The 24,055-nt window shown below is 47.6% G+C and overlaps 1 protein-coding gene across 1 annotated transcript in view; it reads right to left on the bottom strand.

Annotated features, from left to right (window-relative positions):
- Positions 1–24,055, bottom strand: part of LOC129869590 (ephrin type-A receptor 3-like) — a 152,771-nt gene that overhangs the window by 41,324 nt on the left and 87,392 nt on the right. Inside the window, exons 4-6 of the mRNA XM_055944121.1 lie at positions 20,210–20,365; positions 13,547–13,882; positions 879–1,003 (exon numbers count right to left, since the gene is read on the bottom strand). Of these exons, the coding sequence (XP_055800096.1) occupies positions 879–1,003; positions 13,547–13,882; positions 20,210–20,365 (617 nt within the window). The remainder of the gene's footprint in view (positions 1–878; positions 1,004–13,546; positions 13,883–20,209; positions 20,366–24,055) is intronic.

The following is a 24,055-nucleotide window of genomic DNA, read 5'->3' as shown; positions in this document are numbered from 1 at the left end:
TATTCTCGTTCAGCCAGAGATAGGTGAGCTATATCCAATGCTCACACAAAAACGAATATAACAGAGCAGCCACAAAGCTGGAGGAGCTTAGAAATGCCTATTTCTCTAGGAATGATTAAAAACATGTCACCACGGCTAATTTCACTATCAAATGTCACCCATAGCTCTGTCCCATAGCTGTCTCTGGCTCCATTGAAAACCAGCCATTCGTTCTACACTAATTTCCTCACAGAGACCCTGCAGACACATTTAGTGTCAGCAATAAAACTACACTCCATTAAGACTGGTCGGGAGAGGACAGGAGGTGGAAGAGATAAGGCTGGTTGGCTGGTTGGTGTTTCAGTGTGAAGGTGTGTGTGTTTGCCCATGTGTGTGTGTGTGGTCACGCTGCCCAACCGTTTACCCACTAGACTGTGGAATGTTTTTTCTGTGTGAGAATGGTTGCCATAGGAGATGGCAATAAGGCTCTCTCCCTAAGTACCCCTGATCACCCTTTCACTCTCCCCCTCACCCTGTCTCCACTCTCTCCCTCTCTCTCTGATTCTCCCCCTCTCTCCCTGACTCTCTCTGATCCACTGCTAGGGTAAGAGGGAGAGAGGCCCACTATGTTAGGGCCCACTGACGTGCCAAACCCCGATCCTCTTCCCTCCTCCCCAGCCCAGGGGCCAGCACCCAGAGAGGAGCCAGAAGACTACCCCAGGGAGACATTAGAACAGAGGACAACCAGGGGGGGGCTGGAATAAGGGAGAGAGAGGTAGAATAAGCCCACATGTTGTCTCTTCTCTTTCTTCAATTAATGGAATCAGTCCAACAAGAATTGGGCTGCAAGGGGACAGCAGAGAACAGTACTAAAGCAAGTATGGTGTTTGTGAACCGACCTTCTGGTAGTATTTGACCTCGTAGTCCAGTATGATGCCGTTGGGTCTCTCTGGTTCCAGCCAGGACAGAGAAATGCTGTTACGAGACGTACGATCCTTCCTGATTACAGTCACTGGAGAAGGGGCTGGAGAGAGGGAGTTGGGGGGAACAGAGAGAGAGAGATGATTGACCATATAGCACAACCTATAGCAGTTCACAGGACGTTCACGCAGCATGTTCAGTCAGCAGTTTGTATCCTGTTAATAGTTCCTATTGGAGGGGTTTCTGTTGGTTCCTGTTGGTCTAATTGTGTTAATTAGTCCACCAGAGGATAACCAGAGGAGGTCCATATTGGAAGGGGGAGAACAGAGGGAGTCATAACATACATCCACACAGACTGCATCTATACTACACGCCAGAGTCTCAGAGATCAACCCCAGAGCCAGCAGGCACCATGATATCATCCCCAATGTACAGGGTAAGATCAGAGGATATATAAACCTCATCCCTCCATGCATGCCCCCAGTGCATTACCCTCCCTCCATCCCTCCATGCATGCCCCCAGTGCATTACCCTCCCTCCATCCCTCCATGCATGCCCCCCAGTGCATTACCCTCCCTCCATCCCTCCATGCATGCCCCCAGTGCATTACCCTCCCTCCATCCCTCCATCCCTCTCTCTCATGTCGCATCGCCTTGGGAGCTCACATGGTCTCAATCTGGCACTGTAATTTAACTTAGGACTCCCTCCATCTCTCCCGCCATTCCTCTCTCCCCCCTTTTTCCACTTTTACAGTTGTCTAATTGCTAGCTGGAGCTGAGAGGCCAGGCTGCCATAAGAAGACTGAGCTTTCATTTTATTAGACCACAGGAAACAACATGTTTGTCTTTGAAATGTTCGAGCCTGTCTTGATTCTGATGATACAGCTTCAGAAGGGCTGGCTGTTTTTTCCACTGGAAGTTATTTTCTCTTGGTTAATGAATCCATATGGAGCGAGCGAGTCTAATTCCAGTCTCCACCCACTCTCGCTCCCTCGCTCTTTCTCTCGTTCCCTTTGTTTCTGATAGTGTATAGCTGTTGTTTTATTGGTTATGTAGTTTACGGGTGCAATGATTTATTATGTCTGGGATGAAGACTGTTTGATGTTGGGTATCTCTCTCCCTCTCTCTCTCTCTCCCTCCCTCCCTCCCTCCCTCCCTCCCTCCCTCCCTCCTCCCTCCCTCCCTCCCTCCCTCCCTCTCTCCCTCCCTCTCTCTCTCTCTCTCTCTCTCTCCCTCTCTCTCCCTCCCTCTCTCTCTCTCTCTCTCTCTCTCTCTCTCTCTCTCTCTCTCTCTCTCTCTCTCTCTCTCTCTCTCTCTCTCTCTCTCTCTCTCTCTCTCTCTCTCTCTCTCTCCAATCCTCTGTGAACAGCTCTGATGGGCTTCCTGGCCTCAAGAGAGATTCTTCTCTCTCTCTCTCAGTCTCCCAAACAAGTCCCAATAGCCCACTGTAGAGAGGAGAGGATGTGACTCAAGTGGGGGTGTGTGTGTGTGTGTGTGTGTGTGTGTGTGTGTGTGTGTGTGTGTGTGTGTGTGTGTGTGTGTGTGTGTGTGTGTGTGTGTGTGTGTGTGTGTGTGTGTGTGTGTGTGTGTGTGTGTGTGTGTGTGTGTGTGTGTGTGTGTGTAGAAGAGGGGCTGAGACTCGTCTGACGACCCTGTCAGAATATCCGGACGATTCCCCCCCTTCCGAGACGACCGGTGAATCCAGCTTTTAACAGCTTTGGCAGGTTTAAACTGAGTGTGTCGGTGTAGTGTGTTTGTGTGTGTTTCTCTCTGACAGAGGGCAGCTTGCATGTCCTCTCTCTCCACAGACAGACCCATATGTGTGTTTAGGGAGCTGTACATTGACAACCCTAATCCTTGTCAGCTCAGTGTGATGGGTAATGCAGCTGCAGCATGAGGATGATGTGTGTTGTTGTGTGTGGATGCTTTGTTTGTACAGTCGTGGCTAAATGTTTTGAGAATGACACAAATATCAATTTTCACAAAGTCTGCTGCCTCATTGTCTCTCATTGTCTATAATTACAAGCATTTCATAAGTGTCAAAGGCTTTTATTGACAATTACATGAAGTTGATGCAAAGAGTCATTATTTGCAGTGTTGACCCTTCTTTTTCAAGACCTCTGCAATCCGCCCTGGCATGCTGTCAATTAACTTCTGGGCCACATCCTGACTGATGGTAGCCCATTTTTGCATAATCAATGCTTGGAGTTTGTCAGAATTTGTGGGGTTTTGTTTGTCCACCCGCCTCTTGAGGATTGACCACAAGTTCTCAATGGGATTAAGGTCTGGGGAGTTTCCTGGCCATGGACCCAAAATATTGATGTTTTGTTCCCACTTAGTTATCACTTTTGCCTTATGGCATGGTGCTCCATCATGCTGGAAAAGGCATTGTTCGTCGTCACCAAACTGTTCCTGGATGGTTGGGAGAAGTTGCTCTCAGAGGATGTGTTGGTACCATTCTTTACTCATGGCTGTGTTCTTAGGCAAAATTGTGAGTGAGCCCACTCCCTTGGCTGAGAAGCAACCCCACACATGAATGGTCTCAGGATGCTTTACTGTTGGAATGACACAGGACTGATGGTAGCGCTCACCTTGTCTTCTCCGGACAAGCTTTTTTCTGGATGCCCCAAACAATTGGAAAGGGGATTATTCAGAGAAAATGACTTTACCCCAGTCCTCAGCAGTCCAATCCCTGTACCTTTTGCAGAATATCAGTCTGTCCCTGATGTTTTTCCTGGGGAGAAGTGGCTTCTTTGCTGCCCTTCTTGACACCAGGCCATCCTCCAAAAGTCTTCGCCTCACTGTGCGTGCAGATGCACTCACACCTGCCTGCTGCCATTCCTGAGCAAGCTCTGTACTGGTGGTGCCCTGATCCCGCAGCTGAGTCAACTTTAGGAGACGGTCTTGGCGCTTGCTGGACTTTCTTGGGCGCCCTGAAGCCTTCTTCAAAACAATTGAACCACTCTCCTTGAAGTTCTTGATGATCCAATAAATGGTTGATTCATGTGCAATCTTACTGGCAGCAAAATCCTTGCCTGTGAATCCCTTTTTGTGCAAAGCAATGATGACAGCACGTGTTTCCTAGCAGGTAACCATGGTTGACTGAGGAAGAACAATGATTCCAAGCACCACCCTCCTTTTGAAGCTTCCAGTCTGTTATTCTAACTTTATCAGCATGACAGAGTGATCTCCAGCCTTGTCCTCATCAACACTCACACCTGTGTTAACAAGAGAATCACTGACATGATGTCAGCTGGTCCTTTTGTGGCAGGGCTGAAATGCAGTGGAAATGTTTTTTGGGGGATTCAGTTCATTTGCATGGCAAAGAGGGACTTTGCAATTAATTGCAATTCATCTGATCACTCTTCATAACATTCTGGAGTATATGCAAATTGCCATCATACAAACTGAGGCAGCAGACTTTGTGAAAACTAATATTTGTGTCATTCTCAAAACTTTTTGCCACGACTGTATGTTATGGGGACAAACAAAAAAAAATACTTTTCACACATTCCAATCTTTAGTCTATTTTCATCAGCTGAAAAACCATCCCACATTAAACTCTTACTTCTACTATTGTCATCACACTATCCTCTCAGGAGACAGCTTGGTGAAATATGCAACCCTGACATCTACAGAATAACTGGTGATATGAGAGACGAGAGGAAGGTTATAAGAACTGTGGGTTAAAACATGATAAGGATACACATAATCTGAGCACACACACAGACTGATAGAGAGCTCTGTTGAAATCTGCTATCTTGTTTTGCACCCAACTTACTGAGCTCTCTGAATTTAAATGAACTGGTCCCCCTTGGTCAGTTCAGAGTTATTATCGGAGACCTCTATGTTGATAAATGTGTCAGTTTTTCTTAATACGTTTACTAGTTTTGTATATTGTATATTGTATGTGTTTGATGTATTTATGCAGAGCTCATCTGTAAAAGAGACCCTAGTCTCAGCATGACTATCCTGTCAAAATAAAGCTACAAAATTAAATTAAAAAAGACATAATCAGTGGATCTGTAGCTTTTGTAGCCTCTTCCCTCCCACTCCCTTAGAGCGGAACACGCAAGTCAGGAGATGAGTGAAGAGCACTAAATCTGTATGCACACACACACATTAAATCTGTATTTACTGCTCATCCCTCTGCCGTCATATCAAAGGGATGTGTCTGGCCTCTGTCAGCCTTTATAGAGCACAGCTGGGATAACACACAGGACACTCAGCACACACCTCATTGTACACAGCAGTGTGTGTGTGTGTGTGTGTGTGTGTGTGTGTGTGTGTGTGTGTGTGTGTGTGTGTGTGTGTGTGTGTGTGTGTGTGTGTGTGTGTGTGTGTGTGTGTGTGTGTGTGTGTGTGTGTGTGTGTGTGTGTGTGTGTGTGTGTGTGTGTGTGTGTACACCCCAAACTACACCACAGGATCTATTGGGGTGAGGGTCAAAACATGTATAAACCCCCTGTTTCTCTCTCTACAGGCAACTAACAGTCCATTGAGTACACATTACTTAAGCTAGCATTATCCTCCACCAACCAGAGACTGTCGTGTGGTTGACAGTAAAGTCTGGTCTCCTGGCTCCTGAACTAACTGAAAGAGTCCCATCTATCACCACTCTGTCACACAGACAGACAGAGGCATTCACCTACTGTAGCACTACAACAAGAGAGAGGAGACAGGACCCATTGCCCCAGTGGACAGAGATGCATGGAGAAAGAGTCTTCTAGCAGAAAGGAAAGCCTAACTCAGTGAAACATATAGGACTGTAATGGGAGGAGTCAGCACCTTAACTACAACACACATTTACAGTTGAAGTCAGAAGTTTACATACACCTTAGCCAAATACATTTAAACTCAGTTTTTCACAATTCCTGACATTTAATCCAAGTAAAAATTCCCTGTTTTAGGTCAGTTAGGATCACCACTTTATTTTAAGAATGTGAAATGTCAGAATAATAGTAGAGAGAATGATTTATTTCAGCTTTTATTTCTTTCATCACATTCCCAGTGGGTCAGAAGTTGACATACACTCAATTAGTATTTGGAAGCATTGGCTTTAAATTGTTTAACATTGGTCAACCGTTTCAGGTAGCCTTCCACAAGCTTTCCACAATAAGCTGGGTGAATTTTGGCCCATTCCTCCTGACAGAGCTGGTGTAACTGAGTCAGGTTTGTAGACCTCCTTGCTCGCACACGTTTTTTCAGTTCTGCCCACAAATTTTCTATGCGATTGAGTCCAGGGCTTTCTGATGGCCACTCCAATACATTGACTTTGTTGTCCATAAGCCATTTTGCCACAACTTTAGAAGTTTGCTTGGGGTCATTGTCCATTTGGAAGACCAATTTTCAACCAAGCTTTAACTTCCTGACTGATGTCTTGAGATGTTGCTTCAATGTATCCACATAATTTTCCTCCCTCGTGATGCCAACTATTTTGTGAAGTGCACCAGTCCATCCTGCAGCAAAGCACCCCCACAAAGATGGCGCCGACCGAGATGGCCGCCTCGCTTCGCGTTCCTTGGAAAATATGCAGTATTTTGTTTTTTTATGTGTTATTTCTTACATTGGTACCCCAGGTAATCTTAGGTTTCATTACATACAGTCGGGAGGAACTACTGAATATACGATTAACGTCAACTGACCATCGTTATAACCAGGAATATGACTTTCCCGAAACGGATCCAGTGTTTTGCCTTCCACCCAATACAATGGATCTGATCCCAGCCGGGGACCCTATGCCACGCCGTAAAAGGGGCAAACGTAGCGGTCTCTTGGTCAGGCTTCGGAGACGGGCACATCGCGCTCCACTCCCTAGCATACTACTCGCCAATGTCCAGTCTCTTGACAATAAGGTTGATGAAATCCGAGCACGGGTAGCATTCCAGAGAGACATCAGGGATTGCAACGTGCTCTGCTTCACGGAAACATGGCTAACTCAAGAGACGCTAACGGAGTCGGTGCAGCCAGCTGGTTTCTTCATGCATCGCGCCGACAGAAACAAACATCTTTCTGGTAAGAAGAGGGGCGGGGGGGTATGCCTTATGATTAACGAGACGTGGTGTGATCATCATAACAACACACAGGAACTCAAGTCATTCTGTTCACCTGATCTAGAACTCCTCACAATCAAATGTCGACCGCATTATCTACCAAGGGAATTCTCTTCGATCATAATCACAGCCGTATATATTCCCCCCCAAGCAGACACATCGATGGCCCTGAACGAACTTTATCTGACTCTTTGTAAACTGGAAACCACACACCCTGAGGCTGCATTCATCGTAGCTGGGGATTTTAACAAGGCTAATCTAAAAACAAAACTCCCTAAATTCTATCAGCACATCGATTGTGCTACCAGGGCTGGAAAAACTCTAGATCATTGTTATACTAATTTCCGCGACGCATATAAGGTCCTCCCCCGCCCCCCTTTCGGAAAAGCTGACCACGACTCCATTTTGTTGATTCCAGCCTACAAACAGAAACTAAAACAACAAGCTCCCGCGCTCAGGTCTGTTCAACGCTGGTCCGACCAATCTGATTCCACGCTTCAAGACTGCTTCGATCACGCGGATTGGAATATGTTCCGCATTGCGTCCAACAACAATATTGACGAATATGCTGATTCGGTGAGCGAGTTCATTAGGAAGTGCATTGACGATGTCGTACCCACAGCAACGATTAAAACATTCCCAAACCAGAAACCGTGGATTGACGGCAGCATTCGCGTGAAACTGAAAGCGCGAACCACTGCTTTTAACCAGGGCAAGGTGACCGGAAGCATGACCGAATACAAACAGTGTAGCTATTCTCTCCGCAAGGCAATCAAACAGGCTAAGGCCCAGTACAGAGACAAAATCGAGTCGCAATTCAACAGCTCAGACACAAGAGGTATGTGGCAGGGTCTACAGTCAATCACGGATTACAAAAAGAAAACCAGCCCCGTCGCGGACCAGGATGTCTTGCTCCCAGACAGGCTAAACAACTTTTTTGCCCGCTTTGAGGACAATACAGTGCCACTGACACGGCCCCCTACCAAAACCTGCGGGCTCTCCTTCACTGCAGCCGAGGTGAGTAAAACATTTAAACATGTTAACCCTCGCAAGGCTGCAGGCCCAGACGGCATTCCCAGCCGCGTCCTCAGAGCATGCGCAGACCAGCTGGCTGGTGTGTTTACGGACATATTCAATCAATCCTTATCCCAGTCTGCTGTTCCCACATGCTTCAAGAGGGCCACCATTGTTCCTGTTCCCAAGAAAGCTAAGGTAACTGAGCTAAACGACTACCGCCCCGTAGCACTCACTTCCGTCATCATGAAGTGCTTTGAGAGACTAGTCAAGGACCATATCACCTCCACCCTACCGGACACCCTAGACCCACTCCAATTTGCTTACCGACCCAATAGGTCCACAGACGACGCAATCGCAACCACACTGCACACTGCCCTAACCCATCTGGACAAGAGGAATACCCATGTGAGAATGCTGTTCATCGATTACAGCTCAGCATTTAACACCATAGTACCCTCCAAACTCGTCATCAAGCTCGAGACCCTGGGTCTCGACCCCGCCCTGTGCAACTGGGTCCTGGACTTCCTGACGGGCCGCCCCCAGGTGGTGAGGGTAGGTAACAACATCTCCACCCCGCTGATCCTCAACACTGGGGCCCCACAAGGGTGCGTTCTGAGCCCTCTCCTGTACTCCCTGTTCACCCACGACTGCGTGGCCATGTACGCCTCCAACTCAATCATCAAGTTTGCGGATGACACTACAGTGGTAGGCTTGATTACCAACAACGACGAGACGGCCTACAGGGAGGAGGTGAGGGCCCTCGGAGTGTGGTGTCAGGAAAATAACCTCACACTCAACGTCAACAAAACAAAGGAGATGATTGTGGACTTCAGGAAACAGCAGAGGGAGCACCCCCCTATCCACATCGACGGGTCAGTAGTGGAGAAGGTGGAAAGTTTTAAGTTCCTCGGTGTACACATCACGGACAAACTGAATTGGTCCACCCACACAGACAGCGTCGTGAAGAAGGTGCAGCAGCGCCTCTTCAACCTCAGGAGGCTGAAGAAATTCGGCTTGTCACCAAAAGCACTCACAAACTTCTACAGATGCACAATCGAGAGCATCCTGTCGGGCTGTATCACCGCCTGGTACGGCAACTGCTCCGCCCACAACTGTAAGGCTCTCCAGAGGGTAGTGAGGTCTGCAGAACGCATCACCGGGGGCAAACTACCTGCCCTCCAGGACACCTACACCACCCGATGTCACAGGAAGGCCATAAAGATCATCAAGGGCAACAACCACCCAAGCCACTGCCTGTTCACCCCGCTATCATCCAGAAGGCGAGGTCAGTACAGGTGCATCAAAGCAGGAACCGAGAGACTGAAAAACAGCTTCTATCTCAAGGCCATCAGACTGTTAAACAGCCACCACTAACATTTAGCGGCCGCTGCCAACATACTGACTCAACTCCAGCCACTTTAAAAATGGGAATTGATGGAAATTATGTAAAAATGTACCACTAGCCACTTTAAACAATGCCACTTAATATAATGTTTACATACCCTACATTACCCATCTCATATGTATATACTGTACTCTATATCATCTACTGCATCTTGCCATCTTTATGTAATACATGTACCACTAGCCACTTTAAACTATGCCACTTTATGTTTGCATACCCTACAGTACTCATCTCATATGTATATACCGTACTCTATACCATCTACTGCATCTTGCCTATGCCGTTCTGTACCACCACTCATTCATATATCTTTATGTACATATTCTTTATCCCTTTACACCTGTGTGTGTATAAGGTAGTAGTTGTGGAATTGTTAGGTTAGATTACTTGTTGGTTATTACTGCATTGTCGGAACTAGAAGCACAAGCATTTCGCTACACTCGCATTAATATCTGCTAACCATGTGTATGTGACTAATAAAATTTGATTTGATTTGATTTGATTTGATGCTGCCACCCCCGTGCTTCACGGTTGGGATGGTGTTCTTCGGCTTGCAAGCCTCCCCCATTTTACTCCAAACATAACGATGGTCATTATGGCCAAACAGTTCTATTTTTGTTTCATCAGACCAGAGGACATTTCTCCAAAAAGTACGATCTTTGTTCCCATGTACAGTTGCAAACGGTAGGCTGGCTTTTTTATGGCCATTTTGGAGCAGTGGCTTCTTCCTTGCTGAGCGGCCTTTCAGGTTCTGTCGATATAGCACTCGTTTTACAGTGGATATAGATACTTTTGTACCTGTTTCCTCCAGTAACTTCACAAGGTCCTTTGCTGTTGTTCTGGGATTGATTTGCACTTTTCACACCAAAGTAAGATCATCTCTAGGAGACAGAATGCATCTCCTTCCTGAGCAGTATGATGGCTGCGTGGTCCCATGGTGTTTATACTTGCGTACTATTGTTTGTTCAGATGAACGTGGTACCTTTAGGCATTTAGAAATTGCTCCCAAGGATGAACCAGACTTGTTGAGGTCTACAATTTTTTTCTGAGGTCTTGGCTGATTTCTTTTGATTTTCCCATGATGTCAAGCAAAGAGGCACTGAGTTTGAAGGTAGGCCTTGAAATACATCCCCAGGTACACCTCCAATTGACTCAAATGATGTCAATTAGCCTATCAGCCATGACATCATTGTCTGGAATTTTCCAAGCTGTTTAAAGGCACAGTCAACTGAGTGTATGTAAATGTCTGACCCACTGGAATTGTGATACAGTTAATTATAAGTGAAATAATCTGTCTGTAAACAATTGTTGGAAAAATGACTTGTGTCATGCACAAAGTAGATGTCCTAACCGACTTGCCAAAACTATAGTTTGTTAAAAATACATTTGTGGAGTGGTTGAAAAACTAGTTTTAATGACTCCAACCTAAGTGCATGTAAACTTCCGACTTCAACTGTATGACTGAAAAGGGAGGGAGAGAGATGTGTATGGGGAATGAAAGAGAGAGACAGAAACAGAGACACAGGGAAAGATAGAAGGAGAGAGAGAAAGAACCACAGACAGGGATGTATAAAGAGAGAGAAGGAGAGGGAGGGTGTAGTGAAATCTAGTCATCATGCATGCATTTCTAGTTTGGTATCGGAATGTTGAGGTTTGTTGCATTCCGCTGCAGAGAAATTGATTTGTCTCCGGGAGGGACTTTCACTGGGCCAAGTCCTCCCTTGGGATGTTGGAGAATTTTGGGATGTTGAAGAATGTTGGGATGGTGGAGAATGTTTATATGAGAGATCGATGTGAGCAGCCCATCCCTGTGTTACAACTGCCTGTGTGTGTGTTTGTGTGTGTGTGCATGTGCGTGTGCGCGTGTGTGTGTGTGTGTGTGTGTGTGAGTATGTGTGTTAAAGTGAGTGAATGTGTGAAAGAGTGTTTATATGAAGGGTTGATGTGAAGCCGTTTCATTATAACGACTGTCTGTAACAACTGAAAAACAACACAAAGATTTATACAGAGTGTATTTGTAAGGAGGGAGACATTTGATACTGGTGATAAAACACTGAAGAACACTGGCTATTACAGGCAACATCCGTACCGAGCTAAAATCTAGAGCTGCCGCTTTCAAGGAGCGGGACACTAATCCGGACGCTTATAAGAAGTCTCGCTATGCCCTCAGACGAACCATCAAACAGGCAAAGCATCAATACAGGACTAAGATCGAATCCTACTACACCGGCTCAGACGCTCATCGGATGTGGCAGGGCTTGAAAAATATTACGGACCAGAAAGGGAAACCCAGCCGCGAGCTGCCCAGTGACGTGAGCCTACCAGATGAGCTAAATGCCTTTTATGATCGATTCGAGGCAAACAACACTGAAGGATGCACGAGAGCACCAGCTTTTCCGGACGACTGTGTGATTATGCTCTCTGTAGCAGCTGTGAGCAAGACCTTTAATCAGGTCAACATTCACAAAGCTGTGGGGCCAGACGGATTACCAGGACGTGTACTCAAAGTATGCGCGGACCAACTGTCAAGTGTCTTCACTGACATTTTCAACCTCTCCCTGACCGAGTCTGTAATACCTACATGTTTCAACAGACCACCATAGTCCCTGTGCACAAGAAAGTGAAGGTAACCTGCATAAATGATTACCACTCTGTAGCACTCACGTCGGTAGCCATGAAGTGCTTTGAAAGGCTGGTCATGGCTCACATCAACACCATCATGCCGGAAAACCTAGACCCACTCCAATTCGCATACCGCCCCAACAGATCCACAGATGATGCAATCTCAATTGTACTCCACACTGCCCTTTCCTACCTGGACAAAAAGGAACACCTACGTGAGAATGCTGTTCATTGACTACAGCTCAGCGTTCAACACCATAGTGCTCACAAAGCTCATCATTAAGCTAAGGACCCTGGGACTAAACACCTCCCTCTGCAACTGGATCCAGGACTTCCTGACGGTCTGCCCCCAGGTGATAAGGGTAGGAAACAACACATCTGCTGCGCTGATCCTCAACACGGGGGCCCCTCAGGGATGCGTACTTAGTCCCTTCCTGTACTCCCTGTTCACCCATGACTGTGTGGCCAAGCATGACTCCAACACCATCATTAAGTTTGCTGACGACAACAGTAGTAGGCCTGATTATCGACAATGATGAGACAGCCTATAGACAGCCTATAGGGAGGAGGTCAGAGACCTGGCAGTGTGGTGCCAGGACAACAACCTCTCCCTCAATGTCAGCAAGGCAAAGGAGATGATCGTGGACTATAGGAAAAGGAGGGCCAAACAGGCCCCCATTAACATCGACGGGGCTGAAGTGGAACGGGTCGAGAGTTTCAAGTTCCTTGGTGTTCAAACACACCAAGACAGTTGTGAAGAGGGCACAACAACACCTTTATCCCCTCAGGAGACTGAAAAGATTTGGCATGGGTCCTCCGATCCTCAAAGGGTTCTACAGCTGTGCCATTGAGAGAATCCTGACCGGTGGCATCACTGCCTTATATGTCAACTGCTCGTCATCTGACCGTAAGGCGCTCAGTGCGAACGGCCCAGTACATCAATGGGGCCAAGCTTCCTGACTTCCAGGACCTCTATACTAGGCAGTGTCAGAGGGAGGCCCTAAAAATTGTCAAAGACTGTTCTCTCTGCTACCGCACGGCAAGCGGTTCCCGGAGTGCCAAAAGGCTCCTTAAAAGCTTCCACCCTCAAGCCATAAGACGGTTGAAAAATGTATCAAATGGCTACCCGGACTTTTACATTGACCTCCCCCCTTTTGTTTTTACAATGCTGCTACTCGCTGTTTATTATCTATGCATAGTCACTTTACAAATTACCTCGACTGACCTGTATCCCCACACATTGACTAGGTACCGGTAACCCCTGTATATAGCCTCGTTATTGTTACGTAATTTTCTTGTGATACTTTTAGATTTTATTTGTTAAAAAAAAAATATCACTTTAGTTTATTTAGTAAATAATTTCTTAACGCTATTTCTAGAACTGCATTGTTGGCTAAGGGCTTGTAAATAAGCATTTCACAGTAAGGTCTACTACACCTGTTGTTTCGGCGCATGTGACAAATAAAATGTGATTTGATTTGTAAATGTCCAGAGCTGATGGTTGGAATGAATGCATGAACATTTATGTGTGTGTCTTCATCTCCGGCCGTACCTGCTTGGTTGGTAGTGATGGTCACAGCAGCATATTGCCTCATAGTTGGGGCTAACTGGGACACTCCATTTTGAGCATCGATCTCAAAGGTGTAGTTGGTGTGAGCCAGCAGGTCTCCCACGGTTACGGTAGTGTTCTGCAGGCCTGCAGCACGGGGGAGGAACCGCACATTACTGCGACACGCCTCACACACCCTCTGGCCAGGCCTGCAGCGCTTACACAGCACGGTGAAGGTAACGTCCTTACGACCTCCCGTGTTCTCCGGCCAGGACCAGTCCAGAATCACCGAGGTCTCATTGATGACTGAGATCACGTTACGAGGAGCAGAGGGAGGACCTGAAGTGAGAGAGCGAGAGAGAGAGAGAGAGAGAGAGAGAGAGAGAGAGAGAGAGAGAGAGAGAGAGAGAGAGAGAGAGAGAGAGAGAGAGATGGAGAGAGAGAGAGAGAGAGAGAGAGAGAGAGAGAGCAATGAAAATATATAATATTTCTTTAGTGGATGGTCAGGGAGCCAGGAACACAATTACAAATCCCTTGTATACAGCAAAGTGACCTCAAGAAGCCCAAACAGATAAAATATTTGACTAAAACATAATAATTTCAAACCTTATGATTGAATACGATCACATACAGTACATTCGGAAAGTATTCAGACCGCCTGACGTTTTCCACATTATGTTACGTTACAGCCTTATTGTAAAATGGATTCAATAAAAATAAACCCTCATCAATCTACACAAAATACCCAATAATGACAAAGCGAAAACAGGTTTCTAGAAATGTATAAAAAAAAAAAAAACAGAAATACCTTATTTACATAAGTATTCAGACCCTTTGCTATGAAACTAGAAATTGAGTTCAGGTGCATCCTGTTTCCATTGATCATCCTTGAGATGTTGCTACAACTTGATTGGAGTCCACCTGTGGTAAATTCAATTGATTGGACATGATTTGGAAAGGCACATACCTGTCTATATAAGGTCCCACAGTTGCCAGTGCATGTCAGAGCAAACACCAAGCCATGAGGTCGAAGGAATTGTCTGTAGAGCTCCGAAACAGGATTGTGTAAAGGCACAGATCTAGGGAAGGGTACCAAAAAATGTCTGCAGCATTGAAGTTCCCCAAGAACACAGTGGCCTCCATCATTACTAAATGGAAGAGATTTGGAACCACCAAGACTCTTCCTAGAGCTGTCCGCCCGGCCCAACTGAGCAATCGGGGGAGAAGGGCCTTGGTCAGGGAGGTGACCACGAACCTGATGGTCACTCTGACAGAGCTCCAGAGTTCCTTTGTGGAGATGGGAGAACCTTCCAGAAGGACAACCATCTCTGCAAAACTCCACCAATCAGGCCTTTATGGTAGAGTGTCCCGAAGGAAGCCACTCCTCAGTAAAAGGCACATGACAGCTCACTTGGAGTTTGGCAAAAGGCATGTAAAGGACTCTCAGACCATGAGAACAAGATTCTCTGGTCTGACGAAACCAAAATTGGCCTGAATGCCAAGCTTTACATCTGGAGGAAACCTGGCACCATCCCTAAGGTGAAGCATGGTGGTGGCAGCATCAAGGTTCACCTTCCAACAGGACAACAACCCTAAGCACACAGCCAAGGCAATGCAGGAGTGGCTCCGGGACAAGTTTCTGAATGTCCTTGAGTGGCCCAGCCAGAGCCCGGACTTGAATCCAATCGAACATCTGTGGAGAGACCTGAAAATAGCTGTGAGTGACGCTCCCCATCCAACCTGACAGAGTTTGAGATGATCTGCAAAGAATAGCGGGAGAAACTCCCCAAAAACAGGTGTGCCAAGCTTATAGCGTCATACCCAAGAAGACTGGTGGCTGTAATCGCAGTCAAAGATGCTTCAACAAAGTACTGAGTAAAGGGTCTGAATACTTATGTAAATGTGATTTAAAAATATATATATATATTTTTTGCAAATATTTCTGAAAACCTGTTTTTACTTTGTCATTATGGGGTATTGTGTGTAGATTTATGAGGGTGGGGGGGGGGACAATTTAATACATTTTAGAATAACGCTGTAATGTAACTGTCACGTTCCTGACCTGTTTTCTGTTGTTTGGTATGTGTTTAATTGGTCAGGGCGTGAGTTTGGGTGGGTAGTCTATGTTATGTGTTTTCTATGTTGGGTTAATGGGTTGCCTGGTATGGCTCTCAATTAGAGGCAGGTGTTTGGCGTTTCCTCTGATTGAGAGTCATATTAAGGTAGGTGTTTTCACACTGTTTGTTTGTGGGTGGTTGTTTCCTGTGTCAGTGTTTGTTGCACCATACGGGACTGTATCGTGAGTTCGTTTTGTTTGTAGTCAGTACTTGTTAGTTCGTTCTTTGTTACGTGTAAGTTCGTAGTCCAGGTCTGTTGCCTTCGTTTCTTGTTTTGTAGTTTGTTCTAGTGTTTTGTCAGTGTTTCGTCTGTTTAATAAATTCACTATGTCTTCATCACCCGCTGCGTCTTGGTCCGTTCAATCACCACAAGACGAACGTTACAGAACCACCCACCAAACCCGGATCAAGCAGCGGGTTAACGGACAGCAGCGACAGCAGCAGTGGGTCAAGGAGGAATGGACATGGGAAGAGATTCTGGACGGAGAAGGACCCTGGGCAGAGCCAGAGGAGTGTCGCCGCCCTAAGGCGGAGCTGGAGGCATCTAAAGCGGAGAGGCGACGATATGAGGAGGCAGCACGGAAGCAAGGCTGGAAGCCCGCAAGTACAACCCAAAAATTTCTTGGGGGGGGGCTAAAGGGTAGTGTGGCGAAGTCAGGTAGGAGACCTGCGCCAACTTCCCGGGCTTACCGTGGAGAGCGAGAGTATGGGCAGACACCGTGTTACGCAGTAGAGTGCATGGTGTCTCCTGTACGTGTTCATAGCCCGGTGCGGGTTATTCCACCTCCCCGCACTAGCCGGGCAAGAGTGATTATTGAGCCGGATGTCATGAAGCCGGCCTTACATATCTGGCCACCAGTACGTCTCCTCGGGTCGGCTTACATGGCACCAGCCTTACGCATGGTGTCCCCGGTTCACCTACATAGCCCGGTGCGGGTTATTCCACCTCCCCGCACTGGACGGCCTACGGAGAGCATTCAACCAGGTAAGGTTGGGCAGGCTCAGTGCTCAAGGGAGCCAGTACGCTTGCACGGTCCGGTATATCCGGCGCCACCTTCCCGCCCCAGCTCAGTACCACCAGTGCCTACACCACGCACCAGGCTTCCAGTACGTCTCCAGAGCCCTGTTCCTCCTCCACGCACTCTCCCTGTGGTGCGTGTCTCAAGCTCAGTGCCTCCAGTTTCGGCACCACGCATCAAGCCTCCTGTGCGTCTCCAGAGCCCTGTACGCACTGTTCCTTCTCCCCGCACTCGCCCTGAGGTGCGTGCCCTCAACCCGGTACCTCCAGTTCCGGTACCACGCACCAGGCCTATAGTGCGCATCGAGAGTCCAGTGTGCCCTGTTCCTGCTCCCCGCACTAGTCTTGAGGTGCGTGTCTCCAGTCCGGTACCACCAGTTCCGGCACCACGCACCAGGCCTACTGTGCGCCTCAGCAGGTCAGAGTCGGCTGTCTGCCCAACGCCGCCTGCACTGCTCGTCTGCCCAGCACCGTCTGAGCCATCTGTCTGCCCAGCGCCGTCTGAGCCATCTGTCTGCCCAGCGCCGTCTGAGCCATCTGTCTGCCCAGCGCCGTCTGAGCCATCTGTCTGCCCAGCGCCGTCTGAGCCATCTGTCTCCCCAGCGCCGTCTGAGCCATCTGTCTGCCCAGCGCTTTCTGAGCCATCTGTCTGCCCAGCGCCTTCTGAGCCATCTGTCTGCCCAGCGTCTTCTGAGCCATCCGGCTGCCCAGCGCCTTCTTAGCCATCCGTCTGCCACGAGCCATTAGAGCCGCCCGTCTGTCCTGAGCCATTAGAGCCATCCGTCAGTCAGGAGCCGCTAGAGCCGTCCGTCAGTCAGGAGCCGCCAGAGCCGCCAGCCAGTCAGGAGCTGCCAGAGCCGCCAGCCAGTCATGAGCTGCCAGAGCCGCCAGCCAGTCAGGAGCTGCCAGAGCCGCCAGCCAGTCAGGAGCTGCCAGAGCCGCCAGCCAGTCAGGAGCTGCCAGAGCCGCCAGCCAGTCAGGAGCTGCCAGAGCCGCCAGCCAGTCAGGAGCTGCCAGAGCCGCCAGCCAGTCAGGAGCTGCCAGAGCCGCCAGCCAGTCAGGAGCTGCCAGAGCTGCCCTCCAGTCATGAGCTGCCCCCCAGTCATGAGCTGCCCTCCAGTCATGAGCTGCCCTACAGTCATGAGCTGCCCTACAGTCATGAGCTGCCCTACAGTCATGAGCTGCCCTACAGTCACGAGCTGCCCTACAGTCATGAGCTGCCCTACAGTCATGAGCTGCCCTCCAGTCATGAGCTGCCCTCCAGTCATGAGCTGCCCTCCAGTCATGAGCTGCCCACCAGTCATGAGCTGCCCTACAGTCATGAGCTGCCCTACAGTCATGAGCTGCCCTCCAGTCATGAGCTGCCCTCCAGTCATGAGCTGCTCTCCAGTCATGAGCTGCCTTCCAGTCATGAGCTGCCTTCCAGTCATGAGCTGCCTTCCAGTCCGGAGCTGCCTTCCAGTCATGAGCTGCCACTCAGTCCGGAGCTGCCACTCAGTCCGGAGCTGCCACTCAGTCCGGAGCTGCCACTAGTCCAGAGTTGTCCCTCTGTCCTGAGCTACCTCTCTGTCCTTAGCTACCTCTTTGTCCTGAGCTACCTCTTTGTCCTGAGCTACCTCTCTGTCCTGAGTTGTCTCCTCTATTGTGGAGGGGCCTTAGTGAAGGTTCCTGGACTATGGGCGGGGGCGAGGGTCGCCACTCAAAGGACGCTAAGGAGGGGGACAAAGACAGTGGTGGAGTGGTGTCCTCGTCCACCGCCGGAGCCGCCACCGCGGACAGATGCCCAACCAGACCCTCCCCTTGAGTTTGAGGGGGTGGTTCTGTCACGTTCCTGACCTGTTTTCTGTTGTTTGGTATGTGTTTAATTGGTCAGGGCGTGAGTTTGGGTGGGTAGTCTATGTTATGTGTTTTCTATGTTGGGTTAATGGGTTGCCTGGTATGGCTCTCAATTAGAGGCAGGTGTTTGGCGTTTCCTCTGATTGAGAGTCATATTAAGGTAGGTGTTTTCACACTGTTTGTTTGTGGGTGGTTGTTTCCTGTGTCAGTGTTTGTTGCACCATACGGGACTGTATCGTGAGTTCGTTTTGTTTGTAGTCAGTACTTGTTCGTTCGTTCTTTGTTACGTGTAAGTTCGTAGTCCAGGTCTGTTGCCTTCTTTTTTGTTTTGTAGTTTGTTCTAGTGTTTTGTCAGTGTTTCGTCTGTTTAATAAATTCACTATGTCTTCATCACCCGCTGCGTCTTGGTCCGTTCAATCACCACAAGACGAACGTTACAGTAACAAAATGTGGAAAAAGTCAAGAGGTCTGAATACTTTCCGAATGCACTGTATATCTGTCTATTAGGCGTGGGAATACTTTAAAACAGATTTCCTAAATTAAAATAACTTGGAGCATATTTGGGCCAAATTCAGCCCGCGGCCCGGCAGTTCAGGAAACCTGTAATATATAAATCAATCTGTGTGTGTGATGGAGTGACAGCAGTCTGTCTCTTTGGGCAGAAGATTCAGTTCAGTCACCAGTCACAGGGAGGGATAATGGAGAAAGCAAGGACACAGAATAAGGCCAAACCTCAAACTCTCTCTGACAGATGGAACTGGCATGTTTAAATGTGAACTGATTCTCTGAATATTTCCAGACTTTAATATCAGACCTATGGAAGTCATTACACCGGGAACTAACCAGAACCACTGAAGAGATCCACTGTAAAGAATTGGAACGAGGGAGGAGATAGGGTGAGGAGGAATGATTTGACAATAGAAAGCCTTGTTGGTTTGTTTGTTTGTCTGTGGTGTTAGGGTTCAGATGGTGGATACAGTAAACTCTACAGTACTCTACTGTTCTAGCTCCTTGACGCCACTCTACTGCACATTCACAACGCTCATCTAGCTGCCTGAACATAACACTAATGACACCAGAGATCTGGGTTTCACATCAGTCTCCAACCTCAGGCTGCCACATAGGGTGTGTCGTGTATAGAGGTATAGAGCACCAGATGTAATATGAACAGTAGAGCAGTGGGTGGAGATCAGTTCATATAGTCATACTGGTGTAAATATATGTTCCTGTCCAATCTTGACCTTCCTTTCCAGACTCCTGCTCATTACCTTAGTCTATAAAGGTTTTAGGACTGTAAAACAGACCTCTACCAGATCAGTATGAGGAAACTGGAAATAAGGGTATGCTGTGGTTGTTCTGAGCTCCCCCCCGGGACAACAGACATGGCTGCTGCTGCTGGTTTAATAGGACAGCAGTCATCAAGGATTCCAGGGCAGTGATCTATGGGTAATGTAGTTTAGGATACAGCCATCTGCTTCTGTAAACCATCCGGATACAGCTCAGAGAGAGAGAGAGGAATGAGGATGAGAGAGAGAAAGAGCGAGAGAGAGAAAGAGAGAGCACGTACGCACGCACGCACGCACGCACGCACGCACGCACGCACACACACACACACACACACACACACACACACACACACACACACACACACACACACACAAACTTACACTAACAAACACAAACACAGAGACTTACGGGTGCAGGCCATAGATGGCGGGTCTCCATCAGCGCGGAAGTAGTTTTTCTCGCAGCCACAGTGTAACGCTCCCTCATGATGGGTGACGCTGTGAGGTGGACACTTAGAACACTGGACGTTACCCAGCAGAGACTTATAGAACCCTGCTCTGCATGCTGGAGAGAGAGAAGGAGAGGGAGGGGGAGAGAGAGAAGGAGAGGGAGGGGGAGAGATAGAGGGGGGGTAGAGGGAGGGAGAGAGAAGGAGAGGGAGGGGGAGAGAGAGAGAAGGAGAGGGAGGGGGAGAGATAGAAGGAGAGAGAAGGGGAGAGAGAGAAGGAGAGGGAGGGGGAGAGAGAGAGATATGTGGTGAGTATATATAGCAGAATTGACAATAACAATAATGTTCCATAGAGAAATGAAAATTTTCACGACAATAGATCAAATCATATCCATAAAGGTATAATTAATAATCAAGGTTAACAACTAGAAAAATACAGAATGAAAGACACATGGTGAGAGAGAGAGAGGTCAACAGGAGGAGGACGAAAGACAGGAGATTGGGGGGGGAATGATGACAATTTCTTTTTTTCCAATCAAACCTTTCATTACTGTACAGGCTAGATGAATGGCTTTAATCTTCTCTGATGACCGTGAGTATGAACCACACAACCACACACACACTGTAAATCTATACCGGGGGTAATGGGAGAGAAGAATAGAACATGAAAACAGTGCCTCTCTCCCAGACCCATCCAGGACCCAGTATGAAATATGGATATGAAGCTGTTCAAAAGGAGGTAACTACACTATTCACCATGATCCTGTTCTACTCCTAATGAACCAAATCACCAACATATCCCGCTCTCCTCCTCTCTTATTTCAGATCTAAGAATTGTCATCTGATCCATGCTGAGCAGCACCGCTTTAAAGTCAGCGAGCAGATTCTCTCAGAGACGTTTAACACTTTCCAGCCCAGACTCTATAAGGGTTAAGTGTGTGTGTGTGTGTGTGTGTGTGTGTGTGTGTGTGTGTGTGTGTGTGTGTGTGTGTGTGTGTGTGTGTGTGTGTGTGTGTGTGTGTGTGTGTGTGTGTGTGTGTGTGTGTGTGTGTGTGTGTGTGTGTGTGTGTGTGTGTGTGTGGTATGCTTCTGTAATGTTATTCTTTTAGAGAATCAGATATACAGTACCTGCTTCTGGACATAACAGTAACAAATACAGAGGAGTAGAAATGTCCCCAGTCAGCAGAATGAAGGCTGACTGGTACTACTGGTGGACAACATCAGTGGAACGTATAGCTACGTTAATCTCTTACAGCTCCTCAAGGTTTACTCATGACAAAGTCCGATTCACTACTGTCTCCCCACGGTCTGAGGTATCAGCAGAGGACTGTGTGTGTGGGTGTGTGTGTGTGTGTGTGTGTGTGTGTGTGTGTGTGTGTGTGTGTGTGTGTGTGTGGGTGTGTGTGTGTGTGTGTGTGTGTGTGTGTGTGTGTGTGTGTGTGTGTGTGTGTGTGTGTGTGTGTGTGTGTGAGTGTGTGTGTGTGGGTGTGGGTGGGTGGGTGGGTGTGTGTGGGTGTGTGTGTGTGTGGGGGGGGGGGGGGGTGATTGGTGTGTGAAATAAATGTTGACACTTTTTTTCGACCAATCAGCTGACATTGTTCCCAAATGGGATAACCACCCAGTCAGCACAGTCAGCACATTCACACACAAACAGCACAACAAAGAATTAACCCCTAGATGAACCTCTAAATGAACCTCTAAATGAACCCCTAACTAAATGAACCTCTATCTAAATGAACCCCTAAATGAACCTCTAAATGAACCTCTAAATGAACTCCTAACTAAATGAACCTCTTTCTAAATGAACCCCTAAATGAACCTCTAAATGAACCTCTAAATGAACTCCGAACTAAATGAACCTCTATCTAAATGAACCTCTAAATGAACTCCTAACTAAATGAACCTCTATCTAAATGAACCCCTAACTAAATGAACCCCTATCTAAATGAACACCTAACTAAATGAACCTCTATCTAAATGAACCCCTAACTAAATGAACCCCTAACTAAATGAACCCCTAACTAAATGAACCCCTAAATGAACCCCTAACTAAATTAACCCAACAAAATCTGCTAAACGCACTCCATTTGATTTTATTCTTGACAGGCCTCAGTCCTATGAGTTCTGGGCTCGTGTCCACAAAGCCTCTCAGTCCTATGAGTTCTGGGCCCGTATCCACAAAGCATCTCAGTCCTATGAGTTCTGGGCCCGTATCCACAAAGCATCTCAGTTCTATGAGTTCTGGGCCCGTATCCGCAAAGCATCTCAGTCCTATGAGTTCTGGCCCGTATTCACAAAGCATCTCAGTCCTATGAGTTCTGGGCCCGTATCCACAAAGCATCTCAGTCCTATGAGTTCTGGGCCCGTATCCACAAAGCATCTCAGTCCTATGAGTTCTGGGCCCGTATCCGCAAAGCATCTCAGTCCTATGAGTTCTGGGCCCGTATCCACAAAGCATCTCAGTCCTATGAGTTCTGGGCCCGTATCCACAAAGCATCTCAGTCCTATGAGTTCTGGGCCCGTATCCACAAAGCATCTCAGTCATATGAGTTCTGGGCCCGTATCCACAAAGCATCTCAGTCCTATGAGTTCTGGGCCCGTATCCGCAAAGCATCTCAGTCCTATGAGTTCTGGGCCCGTATCCACAAAGCCTCTCAGTCCTATGAGTTCTGGGCCCGTATCCGCAAAGCATCTCAGTCCTATGAGTTCTGGGCCCGTATCCACAAAGCATCTCAGTCCTATGAGTTCTGGGCCCGTATCCGCAAAGCATCTCAGTCCTATGAGTTCTGGGCCCGTATCCACAAAGCCTCTCAGTCCTATGAGTTCTAGGCTCGTATCCACAAAGCCTCTCAGTCCTATGAGTTCTGGGCCCTTATCCACAAAGCATCTCAGTCCTATGAGTTCTGGGCCCGTATCCACAAAGCATCTCATAGTAGGAGTGATTATCCAGGATATGTCTATATAATCTTATTCATGATGATCTAAAAGGCTAAACTGATCCTAGATCAGCACTTCTTCTCTGAGATGCTTTGTGGATACGGGCCGTGATCTCTGTGAAGACTAAATAAGTATGCCAGACAGTGTAGTATCAGATGATGATGATATTATCAGGTCTATCTCTGAGTAACTCCTCATCTGTGTTATGTTCCACACACAAAGCAGAGCTGGCCACAGGCCCACACTTCTTCTTTCCTACATCAGACCTCAGAAACTCACATCCCCAGGATCCACAGGATTCCTGGCCAACTGATCGAAGTGTTACATGATGGAGAAGAGAGAGGGAGGGAGAGAGAGTGTGTGTGTGACGTGATAGGAAAATAATATGAGAATGTGTGTGAGCTCTATTGAGGAAGCCTCTTCAGAAAACAGAGTGTATGTGAACTAGCCTGTGTTATTGATTAAACGTGCTGTGTGTGTGGGACATGTGTTTATCTGTTCGTGTTTGTAGGCTGTGTGTGTGTATCCATGATTCCCAGGCCTACAACCAAACACATCATGGCCTCAGATACGTGGGATAAGCATCTCATATACACTCTACTCCTTTTAACTGCACTTTTACCCATCAGAGAGAAGATATGAGGGAGAAAGACCAAGTAGAAAGATGGAGGGAGAGAGTGGGAGAGAAAGGAGAGGGGAGTAGAGAGAGAAAGAGAGAGAGCGAGAGAGAGAGATATAGGGAGAGGGTATGACAGAAAAGAGAGTGGAGGAAAGAGAGTTAGAAAGGAGAGAGGGAAAGAGAGAGAGAGAGAGAGAGAGAGAGACAGAGAGAGAGAGAGAGAGAGAGAGAGAGAGAGAGAGAGAGAGAG

The sequence above is a fragment of the Salvelinus fontinalis genome, chromosome 14, assembly GCF_029448725.1.
Source record: "Salvelinus fontinalis isolate EN_2023a chromosome 14, ASM2944872v1, whole genome shotgun sequence".
Lineage (NCBI taxonomy): Eukaryota > Metazoa > Chordata > Actinopteri > Salmoniformes > Salmonidae > Salvelinus > Salvelinus fontinalis.
The sequence above is the reverse complement of the archived record's forward strand: the minus strand, read 5'-3'. Positions and strand labels throughout refer to the sequence as shown.